The sequence below is a fragment of the Oncorhynchus gorbuscha genome, linkage group LG04 (assembly GCF_021184085.1).
Source record: "Oncorhynchus gorbuscha isolate QuinsamMale2020 ecotype Even-year linkage group LG04, OgorEven_v1.0, whole genome shotgun sequence".
Lineage (NCBI taxonomy): Eukaryota > Metazoa > Chordata > Actinopteri > Salmoniformes > Salmonidae > Oncorhynchus > Oncorhynchus gorbuscha.
Genome location: NC_060176.1, coordinates 25,733,346 through 25,759,490, shown reverse-complemented (window position 1 = coordinate 25,759,490; position 26,145 = coordinate 25,733,346). Strand labels below are relative to the sequence as shown.

The 26,145-nt window shown below is 45.7% G+C and overlaps 1 protein-coding gene across 5 annotated transcripts in view; it reads left to right on the top strand.

Moving 5' to 3' along the window:
• The window catches only part of LOC124033883 (docking protein 4-like), a 52,019-nt gene extending 35,747 nt beyond the window's left edge, over positions 1-16,272 (top strand). For 3 of the 5 annotated variants that reach the window (XM_046346266.1, XM_046346268.1, XM_046346267.1), the window contains exons 3-9: positions 7,934-8,041; positions 8,588-8,702; positions 8,818-8,937; positions 13,522-13,711; positions 14,515-14,653; positions 14,987-15,101; positions 15,300-16,272. In XM_046346266.1, coding sequence (XP_046202222.1) covers positions 7,934-8,041; positions 8,588-8,702; positions 8,818-8,937; positions 13,522-13,711; positions 14,515-14,653; positions 14,987-15,101; positions 15,300-15,442 — 930 coding nt within the window. In that variant the 3' untranslated portion in view covers positions 15,443-16,272. Of the gene's footprint in view, positions 1-4,810; positions 5,334-7,933; positions 8,042-8,587; positions 8,703-8,817; positions 8,938-13,521; positions 13,712-14,514; positions 14,654-14,986; positions 15,102-15,299 lie in introns of those variants that run through there. The other 2 variants (XM_046346270.1, XM_046346269.1) reach the window with 2 other exon arrangements.
• The last annotated feature ends 9,873 nt before the right edge of the window (positions 16,273-26,145 follow it).

Sequence of the window (26,145 nt, the reverse complement as noted above, 5' to 3'; positions counted from 1 at the left end):
CAGTTACAGACACGGGAGCTCTAAGGAGAGATTAACCATGTCTGTATCTCTCTACCTACCCAGAGGAGACAGTGGATTTACAGCTGTGCACCCCCTCTAGGCTGGATTTGATATGCTACACACACACACACACACACACACACACACACACACACACACACACACACACACACACACACACACACACACACACACACACACACACACACACACACACACACACACACACACACACACACACACACACACACACACACACACACAACACAGGCATACTGGTTTCTCTCTCAGCTGGTATTTGGCCCAGTATCTCTTATTGTGGTGTGCATATGTGTTGATAATGGGACTATCCTTCCCCCTAACCATATATCCTGTCCTACCACCTCTTCCACCCACATAATCCCTTCTTCAGTATACCCCAGCCCTGCTAACCCTGTACAATGAACCTCATGCGTCCCTCCAGCACTTTCTATCTCTGTCTCATGGCATGAAGTCTCATCTCTTCTGTGGCTGTAATTATTACAGGAGGCAGGGTCTTGGGTTTCTGACTTGAGGAGAGCACCCCCACAGTAGTTAGGCTTCTCACTCTCTATGTCCTCCCCACCTTGTTTTCTCTCTCCTCCATTCCTCTGTGGTGGAGTCGCTAGGAAGTGTGCACTCAGCAGGATTGTGGTTACCGTGGTAGCGTGGGGGTTGTGACACATAGCTCCCCAGGGGAAGGCAAGTAGTGGATTACCTGAGTTTGGTTTTACACCCTCCTCTCTCTGTTCACTCTCTCTCTCTCTGTCCACTCTCTCTCTGTCTCTCTGTCTTTCTGTCTCTCTGACTCTCTGTCCACTCTCTCTCTGTCTTTCTGTCTCTGTCTCTCTGTCCACTCTCTCTCTGTCTTTCTGTCTCTGTCTCTCTGTCTTTCTGTCTCTCTGACTCTCTGTCCACTCTCTCTCTGTCTTTCTGTCTCTGTCTCTCTGTCCACTCTCTCTGTCTCTCTGTCTTTCTGTCTCTGTCCACTCTCTCTTTGTCTCTCTGTCTTTCTGTCTCTGTCTCTCTGTCCACTCTCTCTCTGTCTCTCTGTCTTTCTGTCTCTGTCTTTCTCGGTCTGTCGCTCGCTGTGTCTCTCTCTCTCCCTGTCTCTCTGTCTTTCTGTCTCTGTCTTTCTGTTCTCTCTCTCTCTCTCTGTCTCTATGTTCACTCTCTCTCTCTCTGTCTTTGTCTTTCTGTCTCTGGCTCTCTGTCCACTCTCTCTCTGTCTCTCTGTCTTTCTGTCTCTGTCTTTCTGTTCTCTCTCTCTCTGTCTCACTGTTCACTCTCTCTCTCTGTCTCTCTGTCTTTCTGTGTATGTCTCTCTTTCCACTCTCTCTCTGTCTCTCTGTCTTTCTGTCTCTGTCTTTCTCGGTCTGTCTCTCTCTCTCTCTCTCTGGAATCTTGTCACTGCATGTTTTTTCATGCCTTATTTTCTCCTTCATTTCCACCTTTATCTCTTATTTTCTTTCTTTTTTTAACCATCATCATCTCCCCCTGTTTTCTTCTCCATCTTGCTGCATCTCCTTGCAGTGAGCACACAAAGTGAAATCAGAGGCCTTCACTCTGTCATTGTTTTAAGTAGACCCCCCCCCCCCCCCCCAGCGGCTCTGTATTATGACTGCGCGGAATAACAACACAATGTCATAAACTCCCGCTTATGTGGCGCTAATGCTATTTACAGCCGTATTCCCGCTTCTCCTCCAGTTCTGCTATGTAACGTGTGAGTCCGCATTAGCAGTTGAAACAAAGCCTGTGTTCGTTAGCTGTTTTAACGCCAGCTTCAGTGGACAACCGCCCAACAACTCCGACTCCTGATTTCTGAAGACTATGGTCCAGTTGGTGCTCTGGCTTTCATCTCTGAAACAATTCACTGATATTGTTGTTGTAGTTTATATTTTATTTAAGTCCTTGTCACATCCTGACCTTAGTTCCTTTTTTATGTCTCTGTTTTAGTTTGGTCAGGGCGTGAGTTGGGGTGGGCATTCTATGTTGTGTATTCTAGGTTTTGTATTTCTGTGTCTGTCTTGGTATGGTTCCCAATCAGAGGCAGCTGTTCGTTGTCTCTGATTGAGAACCATACTTAGGCAGCCTGTTTTCCCACAATGGGTTGTGGGTAGTTGTTTTCTGTGTTTTACCATACAGAACTATTTCTCTTTTCATTTATTTCTCTTGTTCTTTTTGTATTCAGTGTTCGAAGTGAAGAAACTTTAAAAGTTCTTGACATTTTCACACATTGACTGACCTTCAGGTCTTAAAATAATGATGGACTGTTGTTTCTCTTTGGTTATTTGAGCTGTTCTTGCCATAATATGGACATGGTCTTTTACCAAATAGGGCTATATTCTGTATATCCCATACCTTGTCACAACACAAGGAAATAAATTCCACAAATTAACTTTTAAGAAGGCACACCTGTTAATTGAAATGCATTCCAGGTGACTACCTTATGAAGCTGGTTGAGAGAATGCCAAGAGTGTGCAAAGCTGTCATCAAGGCAAAGGGTGGCTACTTTGAAGAATCTCAAATATAAAATAGATTTTGATTTGGTTAACACGTTTTTGGTTACTACACACTATATGTGTAATTTCATCGTTTTGATGTCTTCACTATTATTCTACAATGTAGAAAATAGTAAAAAATAAGAAAACCTTTGAAAGAGTAGGTATGTCCAAACTTTTGACTGGTACTGTTCACACACACACACACACACACACACACACACACACACACACACACACACACACACACACACACACACACACACACACACACACACACACACACACACACACACACACACACACACACACACACACACACACACACACACACACACACACACACACACACACACACACACACACACACACACACACACACATCCTAAAAAAGCAAACGTGCACAAATTCACACATACTCCAGTCAAAACACTATGTATAAACACAAAATGCTGTCCACTTCTCTTATCACATACGAGCACACTCTGTCTGCACAGGCCAGAACAAGCACTCAAACACACTATCTTTTTCCCCCCCTGTCAAATGTGTATCCAGACAGTCACCTTCCTCTCCTGCCAAAACCCTGCCAGTCTACTGCCACTCTGGCCTTGTAAGGCTGGACAGCTGGCCTCGCCATCTCTGTCTTTCCTCTATAGCCTATCAGAGCTGTTCCGGACCGCTGCTCTTCTTTGCTCTGTCCTCCCCCTCCTCTCTCCTTCCCCCCTTATCCCCTCTTCCTCCTACCCTCCAGCTCTCACTTTCCCTCTCTCCCCAGAAGACCCTTGACTCCTCCAGTCCTCTGGTTAGGCTAATTAACTCTCTCTCTTTTTCCCTCATCTCCTCACTCTCCCTTTCTGCCTCGCCCTCCTGCTGCTTTTCAGTTATATCGCAGCAGTCCAATCAGACTAATAAGAGGCTGCTTAGCATTCCGCTTCTGTTAGCTCTCGTTCCCTATCGGTAGCGCTGTACTAGCTGGCTTCTCCTCGCCTCCTCTAGCCTCGGTGGAGGAACAGCCCTAATTGCTTCGCAGCCATCCCATTTGACTGTGCCCTGTTTCTTTGATGAGCAGGAACATCAGGGAGGACGGTTGATCAGGGAGGATGGAAAAGGTCTGAGGAGATGTGGTTTAGATAAACACAATGTCAGCCAGGACGAGTTAAATGTTTAATCCCACCTGAAAGAGAGAGGGCTGATTTGAACTGACCGACTCTGACTCACTCAGACTGGACAGAACCTTCTGGAATAACAGCTCGGTATCTTTGTCCTGATCTCTCTCCTTGTTTTTTGACCTACCCCCGCGTGTCTCGTCTAGGAATGTCAGTATGATCATGTGACTTTCCGGTGTGATGTGTAGATTGCCTCTAGCTAGATGTTACACTGACACACGACGGATCTGTGGTTTTGTTTCCTCGTGTAACTGTCAGCGGTTGTGGAAAATTGCCAGCGAAAAACCTCAGAGCGTTGTTTTCTCAAGTTCAGTCAATTCTAACGGAGTTAGGTCAAACTACGGTCAAACTACTGTTTTTATGAGAGGGAGAATGGAACTGAAAAGAATAACAAGAGTCAGAAATCAAATGGTTCAACTTTGAGAATCAAGCAGACTCCCTTCACCTCACAATCCCCCTGCCTCTCTGAGCCCGTTCCCACAGCTAAAGTGACAGATCTCTCTCTTCTGTCTCTCTCCTCTATTCCTGTCTCTCTCCTTTTTCATCCCCCGTTCTTATTTCTCTACCTGAGCCAGCTTCCCCCTGAGGAGCCAGTCATTGTGAGCTTCCAATGGGATCAGCTTAGAAAGATTGGATGCTGACTCATGTTTCCCCTTCAGATTTCTAGGTGAATTTAAGTGAATTGGTTTTGAATAAGATGGTGCCAATCATTCCCATTCATTTTCTTTTCAGACCTGCACATTTCTCATATTCTGAACCACACAGCCTGTGTTTGTGTGTGTGTTTGTGTTTGTGTGTGTTTTGATGCCTGTGTGTGTTGTCCTGATTTTGTGCGTTGTCCTGTTTGTGTTGTCCTGTGTGTGTTTGTGTTGTCCTGTGTGTGTGTTTGTTTTGTTCTGTGTGTGTTTGTGTTGTCTAGTGTGTGTTTGTGTTGTCCTGTTTGTGTTGTCCTGTGTGTTGTATAATAAGCTGGATATAAGCGTGGTGTCAACCTGTTAGCGTTATTGGGCTCCCGAGTGGCGCAGCGGTCTAAGGCACTGCATCTCAGTGCAAGAGGCGTCACTACAGTCCTTGGTTTGAATCCAGGCTGTATCACATCCAGACGTGATTGGGAGTCCCATAGGGCGGCGCACAATTGGCCCAGCGTCGTCTGGATTTGACCGGGGTAGGCAGTCATTGTAAATACGAATTTATTCTTAAATGACTTGCCTAGTTGAATAAAGGTTACATGTATTTTTTTATTTCAAATTAGCCGGTTAATCCTGGGACCAGGCTGGGGTGGGGCTCGTCCCAACTGGGCTGCTGTGACAGGCAGGATCTCCTGGGAGCTAAGGGGATTAATGTAGGCTAACTGCCTCTGGCCCCTGCTGGGGCAGTCGGGAGCCAGGCATGGGGAGGAAAACCAGGGCGGAGACAATTAGACCGAGGAAGGCAATCTGAGTGCAGTAGCAGAAGGTATGTACAGGGAAGGTACATTAGTGGGTCTGTGTGTAATGTATTTGCACACAACACTGTATGTGGATCTTTGTGTTCCTGTCAGTGTGTCCAAAGAAGAGCTCCGATATCCATCTCTGAAAGGGTTCTTAAAGGGTGTAATGGTTACGATATTGATCATTGATAACCCTCATGAATGCCGAGCCCACTCTCGGTAAGTGTGTGACTTGACTTTTCACATTCTCTTATCGGCACACTGGGGAGATCAATAGTTCCTTACTCATGCAAGGTTCTCTCTCTCTCTCTCTCTCTCTCTCTCTCTCTCACTCACTCACTCACTCACTCACTCACTCACTCACTCACTCACTCACTCACTCACTCACTCACTCACTCACTCACTCACTCACTCACTCACTCACTCACTCACTCACTCACTCACTCACCCCAGCCTGTTTACAGGGGATTAGCTCCACCTCAGGGGAGAGAGCCATGCAAACAAGGAATCCATGTCTACCTGTCTGGAATATCAATGGCAACCTACAAAATACTGCCCTTTCGCTGTTCAGAAATGGCATGGGAGAAGGGACATTTGGAATAGAATGGGAGACCATCTCCACAAATCTCATTGTTACAGGCACCTTTGCTTTCAACAGATAAAGGCTGGGACAAAAGGTCTCTCTCTCTCTCTGTCTTTGTCTGTCTTGCTGTCCGTGGTGGCCAGAGTAATTCTCCCTGTAGGGGTGCTTGTCAGGGTCTGTGCTTTTTGACTTGGCTGGGTCAGTCTGTTTTGTAAAATGCATTAGGTCTGGGTCGACAGGGCAGGGAGCATCGCTCCTCTCGTCTGGGGGACAAAGACCCTTGAAATTGTTGACAGCAGAGGTGGATCATGTGGCAGGCCTGTGATCTTGGGTTTGCTGTGTTCAGGTGGTGGTGGTGGTGGTGGTTGTGTGTCCAGATGGGCTTTTCCTGCCTCTGAACACATAGTATGATCAGAGAGACATTGATTTTTGATTGCTTCAATGTATCTTTTTTTGAAGAAAGGTAGGCTAATACATGACTATTCAGTTCAGTTCTGAACGATGTGACGTCCATCACTTCCTCGTATTTAATGAACCAATGAACCTCATACCAAGGTATCGCAGCAGAATTCACAGCTCCCACTCCTCTCTCTCTCTCTCTCTCTCTCTCTCTCTCTCTCTCTCTCTCTCTCTCTCTCTCTCTCTCTCTCTCTCTCTCTCTCTCTCTCTCTCTCTCTCTCTCTCTCTCTCTCTCTCTCTCTCTCTCTCTCTCTCTCTCTCTCTCTCTCTCTCTCTCTCTCTCTCCCTCTTTCCCTGTCTACCATATCCTCTGTTTCTCTCTCCCTTTCTTTTTTCATCTCTTTTTTCATGTTGCTGCTCCTCCACCCACTAGCTTAATTACCAGGTTTCACAGTCAGTTTGCCTGGCAAGGCCTGATTGCTCTGAGCACAGGAGCTGAGGGCGGAGAGGAAGGGGGCGAGGGGGAGAACGGAGGGGGACACGATAGTAGACTGCAAGCTTGCCAACACGCACGCGCACACGGCTCCAATGAAGAACGGAGCCCATTTGGTTTGGAAAAGCATTGTGGAGAATCAGGAGCTTGGTGGCAGATACATAGAGGTAAATCTCCATTGAACAGCTTGATATCGCTGAGACACAATGGACTGGTGAGCACCTGCTCTCACCTCGCCGTCAGCTGTCCCACTGAAGGTAACGCTTTCATCCCGCTGACGCCAGGATCAGACAGGCAAGCAGCGATAGAGCTTCCGCTCTCCTCAAGGTGTAAACTCAAGGTGTAAACACTCAAGGAGCAAACTCCTTTCACCATGTCTCTATTTGAGCACTCTCACATTATGGTGTGACTTTGTTGATGGCGCTCTTGTTTAATGTCTCGAAAAATACAATTGCATATTTAATTGGTCTTGTTATCTCTGTCACGGTGACACCGGTGTTTTGTCGGTGAACAGCAGTGAGACATTGTCACTCAGTTTGGGGTCTTTGTATTCATTACAACTGAGTCAGTGCACTAAGGGATTTCACTGGCTCTGTGGCCCCTAGCTAATCAACAGGGGTGTGATAAAGGGTTAGGGAAAGAGGAATGTGGGGATTGGTTTAGGGATGGCTGGCCCTGTACTGTACAGGTCCTGGGGTTGCCCTGGCAACAGGAGGACAGTGGAACATCAATAAAATAAAGGCCCTGCCTTTTATAACAGAGATAAGGGGGATAAATGTCGCTAAAGCAATAGCGCTCATATTGATGTGTGTGTGTGTGTGTGTGTGTGTGTGTGTGTGTGTGTGTGTGTGTGTGTGTGTGTGTGTGTGTGTGTGTGTGTGTGTGCGTGCGTGCGTGCGTGCGTGCGTGCGTGTGTGTGCGTGTGTGTGTGTGTGTGTGTGTGCGTGCGTGCGTGCGCGATGGATTTCTCATTATTCCGCCAGGAGAGTTTGTGTCTTTGTCTGCCTCTTAACTCAATATCATATGCATAATAGAATTGTCTTGTATGAACAATGTTAGACTCAATGACACGGACCCGGTGTGCTCCTTCTCACGTTCTACCTGTCTCTCTTGTTCTCTCTTGTGTCTCTCTTTCACATTGCTAATCACTAAATGCTATTTGATTTTTCTTCGAACGCTTCCTGGTTCATTGATCAGGTAAAGCAGAGGCAACCATTGTGTGCCTGCTCTTGATAGCAAAATATTGTAAATCGTTAGGCTTGAATGGAGTGGATATGTTAACATGGGCTTTGCTGTCGGGTGGCTGGTTGCAGTATGTTAACTGACTGTTTTTTGTGTGTTGAGATTTACCGTCGCTGCTGGCTGGTGTTTAAGAAGTCGTCCAGTAAAGGACCACGCAGACTGGAGAAGTACACTGATGAGAAGTCCGCTTACATCAGAGTCTGTCCTAAGGTACCCCCCCCCCCCAACAACCCCAGAGAGTGCTGCATGATAAGTCACGTTTCAATTGGCAAATGTCCGTTTGAAGTATGATGTCTGTGTGTGGCGCGTATGGTATTACTGTGAGTGGGTGATATATCTGTGTGTGTGTGTGTGTGTGGGGGGGGGGCATTTGAAAGTCAGTTATTCAGTCAGTCTGTTCTCTGAGCCCCCCGTTCAACTGCGGGGAGCAAACGTGCATGTCTGGAGGGATCCACACGCACACACACACACAAAAGGCTGAAGGAAATGAGAGTGACACAGACGTTGTTCACATCAAAGCCAGCCTCCCAATCCCAGACAGATTCCAGGCCTCCCTGAAGTGTCTGAGCATGGGGTGCCCTCCTCCAAAACACCCCGGCCCCCACTACACCTGGCTACAACACTCCCTCTTTCTCTCCTCTCTTTCTGAAAACTGAATCTGACCAACCGGTGGCAGTACAGTATTTTGACAGCTTTTTAAAAATCCTTTCAACCTCTCTGTGTTTGTCTGAACTCTTGACCTCTCCTGTTGCCTAGGTGACGGAGATCAGCAATGTGAAGAATGTCACAAGGCTCCCAAGGGACACGAAGCGACAGGCGGTAGCCATCGTCTTTACCGATGACACCTCACGCACGTTCACCTGTGAATCAGGTACTCCACACCACACCTACTGTATTGTAATGTATGTTTTCTCACAGTGTACAAATCTCTCTAAAGTTTCCTGTTTTATGACGTCTCTCTTTACATCCCATTGGTCTAAACTCAGAGCTAGAAGCAGAGGAGTGGTTCAAAACTCTGTCAATCGAATGCCTGGGGACCCGCCTCAATGACATCAGTCTAGGAGAGCCGGACTTGCTGGCAGCAGGTGTTCAGTGTGAACATACAGGTGAGTGTCTTGACTCACGAGCACCATGACACAGTCCTGCTCGACTTTGCTTTATGGCTATGTTTGCATGCATTATTACTTATTACTTATCCTCAAAACAACAGTTAGCTAGGTTTCCATCCAACTGGTGTCAGAATTTCATGCGGAAAAAAAAAAAAAAAATGAATAAAAACAACACAGCCATTTTCCCACCAGAGATGTTTACATCAAATGGACTTGTTGCGCATAAAAAGCAGTGTGTGGTGACGTAGTGCACATTAAAATGACTGTTGAGGTTCATTTCCCATGTATCCCCCCCCCAAAAAAAGTTCACCGTGTTTTCAACGCATTTTCAACTACGCTAATAGTTTTGCCACAAAACAAATGAGCGTTATAGGCTATAGCAAATGTGCCCACTCTGGTCTTGGCACTTGCTCTCTCATTGCTCATAAAGGTGTTTCCACTGCCATCTCTCGCATAATTCATTTTACAGACACAAGAAGATTCCACCTCGTCTAAGCGTATTTTGGTTTGTCGACATTTGGGAAGTTGAAATTTTCCATCAGGCCTGTCGTGCCATTTCTTTTAATCGGACATGTACTTTACTCACATTAAAAGATTGGATAGAAATGTGGTTATTGAAAAAAAGTCTAATTAAATGTATTTTCCATGTACTGTAGATTCCACATCACAATACATTGAGAAATGACATTGAAACGACATTGATTCAAAACAGTTTGTGCCCAGTGGAATTGACACTCGACTCTGCTATTCAACCAAATGGCTTTTCCATTCTCCGTATGGATCGAACGGCAGCTTCAGGTAAGAGTAGGGGGAGGTGTACGCTTCCTCATCAACAACTCCTGGTGTACCGAAGTTGAAAACACGTAGAGCTTCTGTTCACCTGACCTGGAGTTTCTGATGCTAAAATGCCAACCCCACTAAATGCCAAGGGAATTCACGCATGTTATTATCACAGCTGTGTGCATACCGCCGCAAACAATCACCAAGGCGGCACTCAGCAAACTGTACATGAACATTAGCCAGCAAGAATCCTCACACCCGGAAGCAGTCTTTATTGTCATGGGTAATTTTAACCGAGATAGTTTCAAACGTATTCTTCCAAGATAAAGTATTACCAACATGTTTCCTGTCCCACGAGAGGAAACAACATGCTGAACCATGCACTGTATATACAAACATCCGTGATGCCATCCCTCACCCCCACTTTGGCCAATCCAAAAGTATGTGGACACCTGCTCGTCAAACATCTCATTCCAAAATCATGGGCATTAATAAGTTGGTCCCACCTTTGGTGCTACAACAGCCTCCACTCTTCTGGGAAGGCTTTCCACTAGATGTTGGAACATTTCTGTGAGGACTTGCTTCCATTCAGCCAAAAGGGCATTAGTGAGGTCGGGCACTGATGTTGGGTGTTTAGGACTGGCACGCAGTCTGCGTTCCAATTCATCCCAAAGGTGTTCGATGGGGTTGAGGTCAGGGCTCTGTGCAGGCCAGTCAAGTTCTTCCGTACCGATCTCGACAAACCATTTCTGTATGGACCTCACTTTGTGCACGTGGACATTGCCATGCTGAATCAGGAAAGGGCCTTCCCCAAACGGTTGCCACAAAGTTGGAAGCACAAAAATCGTCTAGAATGTCATTGTATGCTGTAGCGTTAGGATTTCCTGCCATTGGAACTAAGGGATCTAACCTGAACCATGAAAAACAGCCCCAGTCAGTTATTCCTCCTCCAACAAAGTTTACAGTTGGCACTATGCATTGGGGCATCTAATGTTCTCCTAGTCACAATAAAAATCCAGAAATACCCCAACCAAAAACTCTGAATGAACAGAAATATCCATACCATACTGAGAACCCATACTGCAACATTCAATGTCAGAAGATCAAAACCCAGATGACTTGGTGGTGTGAGACGTGTACAAGACAATACAGACACAAACTTGAATTGATGTTCGACAAATCCAGATGTGTGGTTCCCACCGACGCCTCCCTCCCTCCCGACAAGCTTTACACATTCTATGCTCGCTTTGAGGCAGACAAAACCGAGCCGCCCAGGAAGACTCTCGCAGCTCCAGACGACAAGGTGATTTTGCTCTCCAAGGCTGACGTGAGGAAAACTCTCAAAAGAGTGAATACTCACAAAACTGGGTCTTCAGAGTGTGTGCTGACCAGCTGGTGGGTGTCTTCTCTGACATCTTCAACCTGTATTCTTGTAAACCACTGGCTGTAACACATCCTCCACACAGACTCTTAACACAGGGGTCCCCCAGGGGTGTGTCCTCAGCCCTCTGCTGTGCTCCCTGTTCACCCACGACTTGACAGGGCACCAACTCCATCATCAAGTTTTCTGACGACACCATGGCTGTAGGCCTGATAACCGACAAAGATGAGTCAGCCTATAGGTAGGAGGTAAATTAATTGTCATTGTGGTCCCAGGAAAACAACCTCTCCCAAAAAGTCAGCAAAACAAGAGTTGATTGTTGACTTCAGAAAGCAGAAGATGGAACATGCCCTGATCCACATCAACAGGACTGCAGCAGAGAGTCAGCAGTTTTATGTTCCTCTGCGTCTACATCACCGAGAACTTGACATGTAGCAACAACCCCACCACTCTTGTCAAGAGGCTACAACAGCATCTCTACTTCCTAAGGTGGCCGAGGAAAATCATCAAGAGCGTCCTGACCAGTTGCATCACAGCCTGGTACATGAATCACTCTGTTCATGACTGCTAGGCCCTCCAGCGGGTGGTGAAGACGGCCTGGTACATCACTGGGACCGTGCTCCCACCAATCCAGGACAATTATTCAAAACAGTGCCTGAGGAAAGCCCCCATCATCATCAGGTAGCTTAGCGGTTAGACCTGAGCCGACAAGGGGGGAAAAAATTGCTCGATGTGCTCTTGAGAAAGGCTCTTAACCCTGATTTCTCCAGGGCCACCGTTCTACTATGGCTGACCCTGTAAAACAACACATTTCACTGCACCTATCCGGTGGACGAGACAATAAAAAAAAAAGTATTTATATACAGTGTCTTCGGAAAGTATTCAGACCCTTGACTTTTCCCACATTTTGTTACGTTAGTCTTATTCTAAAATGTATTAAATTGTTTTTCCCCTTATCAATCTACACACAATAACCCATAATGACAAAGAAAAAACAGGTTTGTAGAAATGTTTGCTAATTATTATTATTTTTTAAACAGAATACATAATTTACATAAGTATTCAGACCCTTTACTCAGTACTTTGTTGAAGCACCTTTGGCAGCAATTACAGCCTCGAGTGTTCTTGGATATGACGCTACAAGCTTGGCACACCTGTATTTGGGGAGTTTCTCCCATTCTTCTCTGCAGATCCTCTCAAGCTCTGTCAGGTTGGATGGGGAGCGTCGCTGCACAGATATTTTCATGTCTCTCCAGAGATGTTCGATCGGGTTCAAATCCGGGCTCTGGCTGGGCTACTCAAGGACATTCAGAGACTTGTCCCGAAGCCACTCCTACAATGTCTTGGCTGTGTGCTTAGGGTCATTGTCCTGTTGGAAGCACCTCTGGAGCAGGTTTTCATCAAGGATCTCTCTGTACTTTGCTCCATTCATCTTTGCCTTGATCCTGACTAGTCTCCCAGTCCCTGCCGCTGAAAAACACCCCCACAACATGATGCTGCCACCACAATGCTTCACCGTAGGGATGGTGCCAGGTTTCCTCCAGACATGACACTTGGCATTCAAGCCAAAGAGTTTAATCTTGGTTTCATAAGACCAGAGAATCTTGTTTCTTGTAGTCTGAGATTCTTTGGGTGCCTTTTAGCAAACTCCAAGCGGGCTCTCATGTGAGTTTTACTGAGGAGTGGCTTCTGTCTGGCCCTCTTCCATAAAGTCCTGATTGGTGGAGTGCTGCAGAGATGGTTGGTCTTTCTTAATGTTATCTCATCTCCACAGAGGAACTCTAGAGCTCCCTGACCAAGGCCCTTCTTTTGCCTTAGGTATTTATGTGTATAATTTTAAATAAATTTGCAAGCATTTCTATAAACCTGTTTAAGATTCGTCATTACGGGGGTATTGTGCGTAGATTGCTGATTATAATCTTTTTATAAATTCATTTTAGAATAAGGCTGTAAAGTTAACAAAATGTGGAAAAAGTCAAGGGCTCTTAATGAAGGCACTGCTTATCGAAGGCACTGTATACTGTTTATATATCCACGAGCTGTTCACTCCTTTACCGTTGGAGCGTGGGGTCTGATACCAACAGACTCAGAGACAGTTTCAACTACAAGCCACCAGACTGCTGAACACTTAAACTAGACTGACCACATGCACTGACTTTCCGCACCTTAACACACACACACTCACACACTCACACACTCACTCACTCACTCACTCATTCACTCACACACACACATTCTTGCTACACAGACAATACAGCTGCTGCTACCAGTCTCTTATTATTATTGCTAAATGGATCATCACTTCAACTCTCTGTGATGCTTTGTGGATACGGGTCCTGGCTTTCTACAAGTCACTTTATAATGTGTGGTATGTCATGCTGAACTAAGACTAGTAATATCCCTTCCTGTCTCCCTGACAGAGCGTTTCAATGTGTTCCTACTGCCCTGTCCTAACCTGGACATCTATGGGGAGTGTATGATGCAGATCACCCATGAGAATATCTACCTGTGGGACATCCACAACCCTCGCACCAAACTGGTCACCTGGCCTCTCTGCTCCCTGCGCCGCTACGGACGAGATGCCACGCGCTTCACCTTCGAGGCTGGACGGTGAGGGAGACACTCACTGAGGGAGGGAGGGGTATGGAGAGTGAGGGACGGGGAGAAGAATGCAAAAGCTGCAGGAAAAGCAGGACTGTGTAACCAGTTGTCTGTGCCTAGCCCATACATCGCTTGATGAAAAACACATACAGACCACACACACTCATGCTCGCACGTACGTGCACAAAACACACACACACACACACACACACACACACACACACACACACACACACACACACACACACACACACACACACACACACACACACACACACACACACACACACACACACACACACACACACACACACACACACACACACACACACACACACACTCAGACAGACAGGAGCCCTGTCCGGCAGAGCCTCATAAAGAGATTGATTGAATAGATTAGAGGAAAATCAATGGTGAGCGAGGCGTTCTTATCTCCTCCTGCGCTTTGATAAACTTGAAAAGAAAGGATTCGGTCCACTTGCAGGGTGCCCCCCAAAGGACAAAGATAAGAGTGATGCACTGTAAGTAGGGAGAACGTAGTCCCACACTGCCACCTAGTGGTGTTTAGGATGCAGTATTATTGGCTGCTATTTGCTTGAGAAGAATTTGTGGTGAATAGTGTGCCTGCAAAAGGACTGTTTGCAAAAACACAGCTATATAAGATGATTTGTTGATATGACCTATTATGGCCTGTATACACATGCATGTTGTACTGAGCAGTGTGTGTTGGTGTGTTCCAGGATGTGTGACAGTGGAGAAGGCCTGTATACACATGCATGTTGTACTGAGCAGTGTGTGTTGGTGTGTTCTAGGATGTGTGACAGTGGAGAAGGCCTGTACACATTCCAGACGCGGGAGGGAGAACAGATCTACCAGAGAGTCCACTCCTCCACCCTGGCCATCGCTGAGCAGCACAAGAGAGTTCTGATGGAGATGGAGAAGAACAGCAGAGTAGGGCACAGTTATACACACACACACACACACACACACACACACACACACACACACACACACACACACACACACACACACACACACACACACACACACACACACACACACACACACACACACACACACACACACACACACACACACACACACACACACACACACACACACACACACACACACACACACACACACACACACACACACACAGTATTCTCCCTGGTGGTTATATAATACTGTCTAATACAATATGTGATACTATATAATAGTGTGTAATACAATATGTGATACTATATCATACTGTGTTTTGATACATTTTTTTCTCTCTGTCAGTTGTCTAAAGGTTCTGAGGCGGGCTCCTACCCCTGTACCCCCACAGCCATCCTGCCCCGCAGTGCCTTCTGGCACCATATCACTGGCACCCAGGGGGGCATGGACCCAGCCCATGGTAAACCACAGCCTAGACTACAATCTCAACCACACAGCACTGGGGCTAGAGTGGGAACATTGGTCTGAATATGGAAAGTGTAAACGTTTGAACATGGGGTCTGGAGTTTAACGAATCATACAGAAGCTTATAGAGTAGGCTGCACCTGTAGACATGACTTTTTCTCGTCTGTCTCTTGTGTCCTGTCCTGTCCTGTAGGTGACATGTTTGGTGGTTCTCAAACTGGCGCTGATGCAGACCTGCTCTCCACCCGGCTGCCCTCAGAGCCACGCCACGCTACCATGCCCCTGGCACACAGCCGACACTCCCCCGCCCGCTACCCCACCTACCCCAGCCAGTGATCCCAGGGGTGCATTGCAGACCCCTAGCCTCCTCCACTCTATACACCGCACTCCTCCTATTCTCCTTTCTCTGCAGTGCTTACCTCAACTCCACGCCCCCTCATCTACCCTCCAGCCAATCAGGTTGGGTTGTGGGAAGTGGGCTCTAAGATGGGGTCATAAGACCTCTCCTAAAGCTGGGAGCTCTGTGAAGCAGGACGTGACAGCGCCTCTGGTCTTCTCTTCTTCTTCCAAAGGCTGGTTACCTGAAAGAACTTCAACTCCCAGAATCCCTCACAGTGGGGGCAAAGTGCATTGTGCGAGCCAGCAGTGGCTTGTTGCCTCTTAGTGAGCTGACATTGTGGCATGGTGCATCTCTCTTTGCTCTGCTGTGGGTGTGGAGGAGGAACAGGAGGAGGATGGGTGTGAGCTGTAAGGATGTGATTTAGTCTCCTCTCTAACCCCTGTGAAATCTTATTTTCTGATGGGATTCAGTCAGCTCTCCATCACCTCAACCCCCTTCGCGACAGACCTCATCATGTACCTCATGCCAGCTCTTAGCAAAGTTCAATGTTAGGGGCTCAGGACGTCCCCGTACAGCTCTTATTGGGGGCAGAACAGTAGGACCCCTTCCTACCATCCCTGCTCTCCAGCATGATAAGGATTGTGGCACTCGCTCCAACCCATAACTTCAATCTGACAGCCACATATGTAAGACAACAGTTTCTTCCCAAGAACTGGCCTTGGCTTCCTTCTTCAACTGTGTGTGGGTGGAAGAGGGACTGTCCCTGGACTACCATCCAAACAAACACCTGGTCTAATTCCACAGAGAAACAAAGGACCACTTGTCTTTCGTCCTTCTGTAGCTCAGTTGGTAGAGCATGGCGCTTGTAACGCCAGGGTAGTGGGTTCAATTCCCGGGACCACCCATACGTAGAATGTATGCACACATGACTGTAAGTCGCTTTGGATAAAAGCGTCTGCTAAATGGCATATATTATTATTATTATTATCATCTTTCTTTCTTAAAAAAAAAAACTTGTAGCAGACTTAACAACCTGACTTTACCTTGTATACTGTTCTGTCTGGTAAAGAAAATAGACAGATTTTTTTCTGGGAGGATAGAGGGAGGCAGTGATGAGAGGGAGGGAGAGCCATATGCCTCTGAAGTCATGACTTCGTTTGTTGTTTTTCTCCTGGTTTCCTGCCATTGGGTTGTGAAGACATCCAAGGCTGTTCATAATATGGTAATGGCCCTGTCCCCTGTCCCCTGTCCCCTGTCCCCGTGTGTGTGTGTGTGTGTGTGTGTGTGTGTGTGTGTGTGTGTGTGTGTGTGTGTGTGTGTGTGTGTGTGTGTGTGTGTGTGTGTGTGTGTGTGTGTGTGTGTGTGTGTGTGTGTGTGTGTGTGTGTGTGTGTGTGTGTGTGTGTGTGTGTGTGTGTGTGTGTGTGTGTATACTGCATGAATGGGATACACAGTTACTGTCATTTGGCCACTTTAAAACCTATGTTAAGAGATCATTTAGACATGGTAAATAATAAGCTAGATTTAAAACAATATATAGAGGTCACAAAGATGTAGCCACTCCCTCAAACCTCATCATTATTGTGGAGGTCCTTGGTCTGAGGGAGTGTGTCATAGTGTGGCTCCTCATTGAGTTTCCTGTCAGGCACAAGAGTATAATGAACTAGTGAAGTTGTGATAACCAGTGTTAATGTCCTGTGTTTGTAGCTTCACAGACTTTCTGGTGTGTGGGAGTGGTTTATCGCCTGACCAAAATGGTTCTTGACATGTTTGCACTAGTTTTTTTTTCCTTCTTTTAAAAAAAAAATGTGTTTTTGATAAATCAGGAGCCATTGCTCTTAATTTGGGTCATGTGAGGGATAAGCACAGATCTAGGGCGGGTCCATAAGTTACCTGCCTCAGAGACCCTCACATGGACTCCTTTCATTTTAGGGGTGTAGCCTAGATACTGCTAGTGGGTTAGTTAGTAGATGACTGTTGCACAAAGAGTGAAACACATGTTTTTTATAGCTGGAAGTATAAAACCTGCCCTCTACACAGTTCTTACATAAGATTGGGTTTATAACTAATAATGCGAATTATTTCAACCCTTCTCAACATTAGCAGATTTGATTGACTATGAAGTAAGACTTTCCAACTGTGTATTCATTTGTGACACTTGGATATGACCCAACTAATACCACCATTTAGTTAGAGATTGGACTAATATGATATATATATACATACAATATTTCACCACTGTTAAAGTTATTATATGTGAAGCTTATAAAATGATGTAATTTTCTAATCTCCTTGACTAGATGTAATGTTATTTATTTGAGTTGGCCAGAGTGGGACAGTCTGATGTTTAAGGCTACTTGTTAAATGCTGGAATCCAATAAAACACACATTTACAGCTTATTTATCTCATGTTAACATAAAGGGCTAAGCTTTTTGTTGAACATAGTCTTTACCCTATGTATTTGTGTTTGTGTACATACAAGAGTTGTTGCTGCCCCATTGGGCTCTTGAAAATACAGCTATTTATTTCACATCGTTTGGTCTCTAGATGTGTGTGTGTTTGTGAGAGAGAGTGTGCGGGTGTATGGCTGAATGTTCTGTGACGGGGATTGTCTGGGGGACGTTTCTTTGAAATGCATGCACTCCACACATTTTTATACTGCGTAACGATGGTAAGATTGAAATGTTGTGGACTTGTTCGTCCAGATATGTGGGTGAAGATTTTTTTTACAGAGGTTTACTTGGCACAAGGAAATAAAGAACAACGATTCACCTGATCATGGGGTCATCGAAGTGATTTACTTCATTGGATGAAAGAGAGATGTTACCATGGGGATGAAATATGGAGGGGAAGGATTGATACAAGTCTTCTGGAATGGGAGGAGTCTTCATACTCCCTCCATGGGTCCGAAACTACCACGTTTCATTCCATTTCGTCCGCTTTACCTCCTCCCCTTGAAACTATTTTGCCTTAGACTTCACGTTTCCGTCGCTGCTCTTGCTCTTGGTTCTCTTTTTTTTTTATCGTCGTTGTCTGGTGAAAACCGCATCTCCAAAACAGAACCGTTTCAGGACATTGAAAAGATTAGAACATTTTCCCACAAACAAACATACAATTATGACTCCCAAAGCTCCAAAAGCTATTTCGAATAGGATTTATTGGTCCCAGAGTCATGAAAGGTTCAGAGTACATTGAGGGGAGTTAGTGCTTTAAATAAATGTAAAAAAAATTAAACAATTGGCAAAATGTTTTGTTTGGTTTTCATCAGACAAGCGAGCGACATTACGGAAACTGCTTGGATATTTTTCATAACAATTCTATCGGCCAAATCCCTCCTGGATAAGAATTGCAATAGGACTAGATATCTCATGATGGATTGAACATCTGTTTATTGTGGTGGTGAAAATGTTGTTTTATTACAATGTTTGTAATAATTTCACAGGCATTTTGGATCACTCCTTAGCTTTGTGGTTGATACTGGGTTGTTTCCACAAAACGTACATGTTACTCAACATCAACACCAGTACTTATTTGCATAGCAGGCACACAAATGCAAACTTTACCTCACATGTCACATACAATTCACTTGAACGTTTGTATATTTAACAATACTTTAACTACATTTTACAACTGCTAATGGACTAGATTGTGGGCCAAGCCACCTGTCGACAAATATTCAATTTCACCAGGATGTTTGAAAAATAGAAAACATATTTTGCTATCTTTGTTTGCCAGTTGTCCAGCATAGTCTTGTTAGGTTCAGGAACCTAATTCTGCTGGTGAGGAATGGCTTGGACAAGCTGAGGTACCCAAATTTCAACCTCCAAACATGTTCCTCCTCCATGTTAATCATACATCCGCTAAATGTGTGTTCAGAAAGTTTGATAAGAGTTTAATTCGTCAAAAGCATTTTTACAGAGGCAAAGATGTTTGTGTTCTGTAGGAAAATGGTTTATTTCAGACATTCGCCACAAATGATTGGATTATGTTCATTGTACTATTCCTGGTATCTGTTTAGGTTAGTTGGCACGTAATGGAGGACTTCTCAAACCAACCTCCTCTCCTCTTCAAAAAGAAAGGAGGACCAAGTCACTCTTCATATAATAACAAAATTGAAATACTCCTCTCTGCCAGGGTTTCTCCCAGCTAGAGCTGTGTTACTTTTCTCTGAGAGCACAGAGAAAACAACACTTTAACCTTCTCATCAATCTGGAAGTTACAGCCCCACACATTCATTGGAACATTGGGAATAGTGCTTAAATTGATCTTGAAATTAAAAACATTAATACGATACATTGTTATCTGCCTCGTAACATACTTTGCTCTGTCTCTGTGCTCGGTGCATTTCCTTTGGGTGAGGCACGTGGTGTGATTTGGGGAGACCACACTAAACAGGACATATTAGGATTATAGTTTTGTGTGGACTCAGTGCCTGGGACCCTGATGTAGGTATGCTATGAGCATGTTGCCATTGAAACCCCTGTTGCATGAATTCCTTTAACAAAATGCCATGTGTGTCCTGTAATGTTTGTGGTATTAACATTTTGCAGTTTTTACTATAAAAAAATACACTGTAAAGACTGGTTGTGGCTTGTTTTTGTCCTGCCTCATCACATTATCATTTCAATATCGGTGTATTTTTTTCCCATTTAACTAGGCAAGTCAGTTAAGAACAAATTCTTAAATTCTTGATTTTTTAAATTTTTACAAAAGCTATATGGGCATTTCAATAATGAAACAAAAATAATTAGGGGAAAAAAGCAAAACAGAAGGTTTAATAAATAGCAAAACGCACAAAAACATACATATATTATGAGTACACTTAGGCTTAGATTCAATCAGATGATTATTTTATTTTTTTCATCTCTATTTAACCAGGTAGGCCAGTTGAGAGCAAGTTGTCCTTTACAACTGCGACCTGGCCAAGATAAAGCAAAGCAGTGCGACAAAAACAACAGAGTTACACATGGGATAAACAAACGTACAGTCAATAACACAACAGAACAATCTGTATACAGTGTGTGCAAATGAAGGAGGTAAGGCAATAAATAGTCCAATAGTGGAGAAGTAATTACAATTTAGCAATTTACACTGGAGTGATATATGTACAGATGATGATGAGCAAGTAGAAATACTGGTGTGCAAAAGAGCAGAAAAACAAACATGGGGATGAGGTAGGCAGTTGGTTGGATGGGCTATTTACAGATGGGCTGTGTACAGCTGCAGCGATCGGTAAGCTGCTCTGACAGCTGACGCTTAAAGTTAGTGAGGGCGATATAAGTCTCCAACTTCAGTGAGTTTTGCAATTCGTTCCAGTCATTGGCAGCAGAGAACTGGAAGGAAAAGCGGCCAAATGAGGTGTTGGCTTTTGGGATGACCAGTGAAATATACTTGCTGGAGCGTGTGCTACGGGTGGGTGTTGCTATGGTGACTGGTGAGCTGAGATAAGGCGGCACTTTACCTAGCAAAGACTTATAGATGACCTGGAGCCAGTGGGTTTGGCGACGAATATGTAGCGAGGACCAACCAACGAGAGCATATAGGTCACAGTGGTGGGTAGTATATGAGGGGTTTGGTGACAAAATGGATGGCACTGTGATAGACTGCATCCAATTTGCTGAGTAGAGTGTTGGAGGCTATTTTGTCAATTATATCGCCGAAGTAAAGGATCGGTAGGATAGTCAGTTTTACGAGGGTATGTTTGGCAGCATGAGTGAAGGAGGCTTTGTTGCAAAATAGGAAGCTGACTCTAGATTTAACTTTGGATTGGAGATGCTTAATGTGAGTCTGGAAGGAAAGTTTACAGACACCTAGGTATTTATAGTTGTCCACATATTCTAAGTTAGAACCGACCAGAGTAGTGATACTAGTCAGGCGGGTGGGGTGGGTGCGTGCAGCGATCAGTTGAAGAGCATGCATTTCGTTTTACTAGCAGTTAAGAGCAGTTGGAGGCCACGGAAGGAGTGTTGTATGGCATTGAAGCTCGTTTGGAGGTTTGTTAACACAGTGTCCAAAGGGGGTGCAGAGCTGTTGGCCGGGGTTGGGGTAGCCAGGTGGAATGCATGGCCAGCCGTAGAGAAATGCTTATTGAAATTTGATTATAGTGGATTTATCAGTGGTGACAGTGTTTCCTAGTCTCAGAACAGTGGGCAGCTGTAAAGTCTCCATGGACTTTACAGTGTTCCAAAACTTTTGGAATTAGTGCTGCAGGATGCACATTTCTGTTTGAAAAAGCTAGCCTTTGCTTTCTTAACTGTGTGTATTGTTTCCTGACTTCCCTGAAAAGTTGCATATTGCGGGGACTTTTCGAAGTTAGTGCAGTACGCCACAGGGTGTTTTTGTGCTGGTCAAGGGCAGTTAAGTCTGGAGTGAACCAAGAGCTATATCTGTTCTTTGTTATACATTTTCTGAAAGGGGCATGCTTATTTAAGATGGTAAGGAAAGCACTTTTAAAGAACAACCAGGCATCCTCTACTGATGGGATGAGGTCAATATCCTTCCAGGATACCCGTGCCAGGTCGATTAGAAAGGCCTGCTCGCAGAAGTGTTTTAGGGACGTTTGACAGTGCTGAGTGGCGGTCGTTTGACCGCGGACCCATAATGGATGCAGGCAATGAGTCAGTGATCGCTGAGATCCTTGTTGAAAACAGCAGAGTTATATTTAGAGGGCAAGTTGGTCAGGATGATATCTATGAGGGTGCCCGTGTTTACGTATTTGGTGTTGTACTAGGTAGGTTCCTTGACAATTTGTGTGAGATTGAGGGCATCTAGCTTAGATTGTAGGACGGGGTGTTAAGCATATCCCAATTTAGGTCAGCTAACAGTACAAACTCTGACGATAGATGGGGGCAATCAATTCACATATGGTGTCCAGGGCACAGCTGGGAGCTGGGGGGGGGTCTATAACAAGCAGCAACTGCAAGGGTCTTATTTCTGGAGAGATGGAGCTTTACAAGTAGAAGCTCGAACTGTTTGGGCATAGACCTCTGCAGTAGATTGCAATTCCACCCATTTAGAAATAACTGGCAGCTTGTGCTCCTAAGAAAGTCCAACCGTAGGATACAAGGGTCCTGCACAACCGCTACCCACACAGGATAATGCACTGTCCTGCCCCTTACTGTCAGTCATTATTCCCTTCCGTTTCATGGGTGCCACCTCACCTGTGACTGTGCTGAGCTGAACAGTTGTGGGCTCAAACTGAGTCCAATCTGGCACAATATCCGACCTCACCAGGGTTACTGTGGACCCAGTGTCCATCAGGGCAGAGCAGGGCACCCCCTCCACAGTGACAGGGACATGACAAAAGTCCCCAACACAGCCTTGCTCCCCCGTCCGTGCCAGTGCTGACATAGAGCCATTTCCCTGAGCTCTGGGGGACATGGGGCAATTCCGGTGCAGATGGCCTGGCTGGCCAAACACCCAGCAGACCATGGGACCAGGGCGTGTGTTTTGTGCCACCTCTAGCTACACGGCACGAATGAGTTCAGTAATTTCAGCCACCCATGTAGGCTTTTCCGGCCCTGGGCTGCTCTGCACCACAGCCCGCACAGTGGGTGTCTCCATGCACCCCCACCTAAGTCCCAGCCCACACGAGCTCCCTCTCCAAAGCTATCTGAAATGACTCAGGATGAGCCAGCTGGGTCTGTATGCGCAGCTCCATTGGAGAGAGCACTTGTATGAACTGGTCCCGTGCTAGCTCGCTCTACACAGAGGGGGGCATTTGAGCATATGCCCGCTGAGAGAGGCTCTCAATGTCCTTAACTAGCACCCGTAGAAGCTCTCCAGGCTGCCTGCGTCTATTACTCAGTTCGGAGTGCAGAAGCGCGGGCTGTAGACACTGTTCAAAGCGCCTCCTCAGTGCTCCAACTAAATCCACATAATCACGTCTGCAGGGCTAATCAATATCAAACAGGACAGAGCATCATCCCTGAGGCCAGCATGAGCTAACAGTTCAAACGGAACATGACAAGCTTCCCAATCCCCCTTACTGGATTACTTCGGGGTCTTAACAGATACAGATGCAGTCGGGGACAGGGCGCCGCCATGTTTGTTTACATCCTGAGCTCCATTCTCTCGTCACGCAGCATCGACGTCACCCCTTCGGTCCGCCCCCCCCAGAATCTGCGCGAAAAACAGTTGACAAAGCACTTATGCCCGCTTCAGCCGCCATCCTTTCTAGCACTCTCCCTCAAACGGCCTCTGCCCTCTGATGCCCAGGCGCCCCCATCTGCAAGATCCGACATCCATGCACATGCACCTCCTTGGCCATAATCGTCCCCTGCCTCCTCCTTCACTATCGGATTCCCTCAAAGCATTTTCAACCTCCGTTCTCCACTCAACGTTTGCTAGCCATGTTTGTCAGCTAGCTAGCTGGCTAGTATTTAGCAACGTTTTTACTTCTGACACCAATGTAATGCCCTGGCTAGATCATAAATGAACAAATGTCCAGACAAACACAACAAACAAACAGCATAACTCATAACACATAGCCGTCTGTGCGGGTCGCTATAGTATTATTATTAATGCCACTCAGGACATCCAATGGCAATGTCCACAAGGGGTATAAAGCCGGGAGCTGTTTGCTGATTTGACATCTCCAATGCAGTTACACCTCCAACATTTCCCAAATAAAAATAAAACTGCTCTGCAGTTGTCAGAACTCATTGAAACTGGCCCCAATCTTACAAGCAAACCTGGAAACACAGTTTTTTTTATTTAGTTTTGTGCTTCAGCTGGATGCATCTCGGGGTTGAACACACTTCAGTGGTTACGGTGGAGATAGATGCCTATTCTGGCCAAGTTAATGTAGAAACAGGAAGAGGCCTGTGGGTTGTAATAAGCGGTTTTGACTAGATATAAGTGACTTTTCGTAGCAGGTTAGGAGAGCATTTTAGCTAGCCCTAACCCTTTTTCTAAGCATGTTGACTGAATTACAATAGCTGCTCTTGAAAGATGATAAGTCTGTCTTTGTATACAAAAGTGACACCCAGTGGTGTAATATACCCAAGCTCCTGACCATAGACCACAGTATTAGACTGGGTTGTTAATCCTGTATCAATGCCACAACAGGACATTGTGTTTTATAACACAGTGTTTTATAATGGCATGCCTTTACTTACTAGATCTACGTACATTTACATTAAGAGCAAAACACTAATTAAATAGAAACATTCAAATATCATGATGAGCTGTTATCCTTGAATTTACATGGGATTGTGCTCCTGTACACAGGACTACTGTGTATGTATGTGCGCACCTGATGTGAATGAGAATAAGGGCTGTATCTTATCTCACCATGGGGAGAGTTGATGGTGCAGAAGATGTAGAAGGCTGTCTCCCTCAGGGGGCCAAACTGGAAGAGCTGGACCCCCCAGGAGACCCCCAGGAGCCAGCCCAGACCCAGCAGACTGTCCCCCTGTTCCCCTTGTTCATACCCAGTCAGTTTTTTATACAGAGACAAAAGAAAGTCATTGGTAATATGAAAACACATAGAATTATCATTATCATGATATTACTTTCATTTTAACAGCACCACCGTCTTGCTGGTATATTCTGTATTCTCCATATTTGCCACAAGCAACAATTATGCAAACTACTATGCCAGGTATTCCTGAAAGAGATTAGGAACATTTTCATTTAATTGCCCCAGAGTTAAACACCCCATCCTACCAGGCCCAGTTTGAGAAGGTATCTGTTGACGTGGATGTTGAAGACCCGGATGATGAGCAGATAGAGGTGGAAGCCTTCCAGGGAGAACCAGGTGAGGGTGCACAGCAGAGAGTAGTGGGTGGCTGCTGCCGTAGCAACACACAGGCCATGGACACCAAGAGAGGCTAGGCTGTCGTTGATGAGGAAGGTTAGGTTGAGGCACAGCAGCGCCACACACAGGTGGATGTGGATGCACAGGGAATCATCAGATTTTCCCCTTCTGGGGGAAGAAGTTATGATTAAATCACATTTTTATGGCAGTTCCTGTCTAGGTTTCTTTTGCTTCCTCATTGGGGTCAAGTTTCTGTAAAAGCACTATGTGACAACTGCTGATATAAAAAGGGTACTATGAATCCCAAAACTTGTTTTTCCAACGAGGATGTTCTCTTTGAATTGCATTGTGTGTGGTGGCTAGTTATTTGCATGTAGTGAACGTAAGTATTAGCTGTGTCAGCTAAGTGTCAGTACAGAGACAAGTAGAGTTGCAATTCAGTTGCAATTCAACGGCTCAGACACAAGAGGTATGTGGCACGCTAAATTCCAAGCATCTGCCTCTAACCCTAGGAAGCTCTTTGCCACCTTCTCCTCCCTCCTGAATCCCCCCCCCCTCCTCCCTCTCTGCAGATGACTTCGTCAACCATTTTGAAAAGAAGGTTGACGACATCCGATCCTCGTTTGCTAAGTCAAACGACACCGCTGGTTCTGCTCACACTGCCCTACCCTGTGCTCTGACCTCTTTCTCCCCTCTCTCTCCAGATGAAATCTCGCGTCTTGTGACGGCCGGCCGCCCAACAACCTGCCCGCTTGACCCTATCCCCTCCTCTCTTCTCCAGACCATTTCCGGAGACCTTCTCCCTTACCTCACCTCGATCATCAACTCATCCCTGACCGTTGGCTACGTCCCTTCCGTCTTCAAGAGAGCGAGAGTTGCACCCCTTCTGAAAAAACCTACACTCGATCCCTCCGATGTCAACAATTACAGACCAGTATCC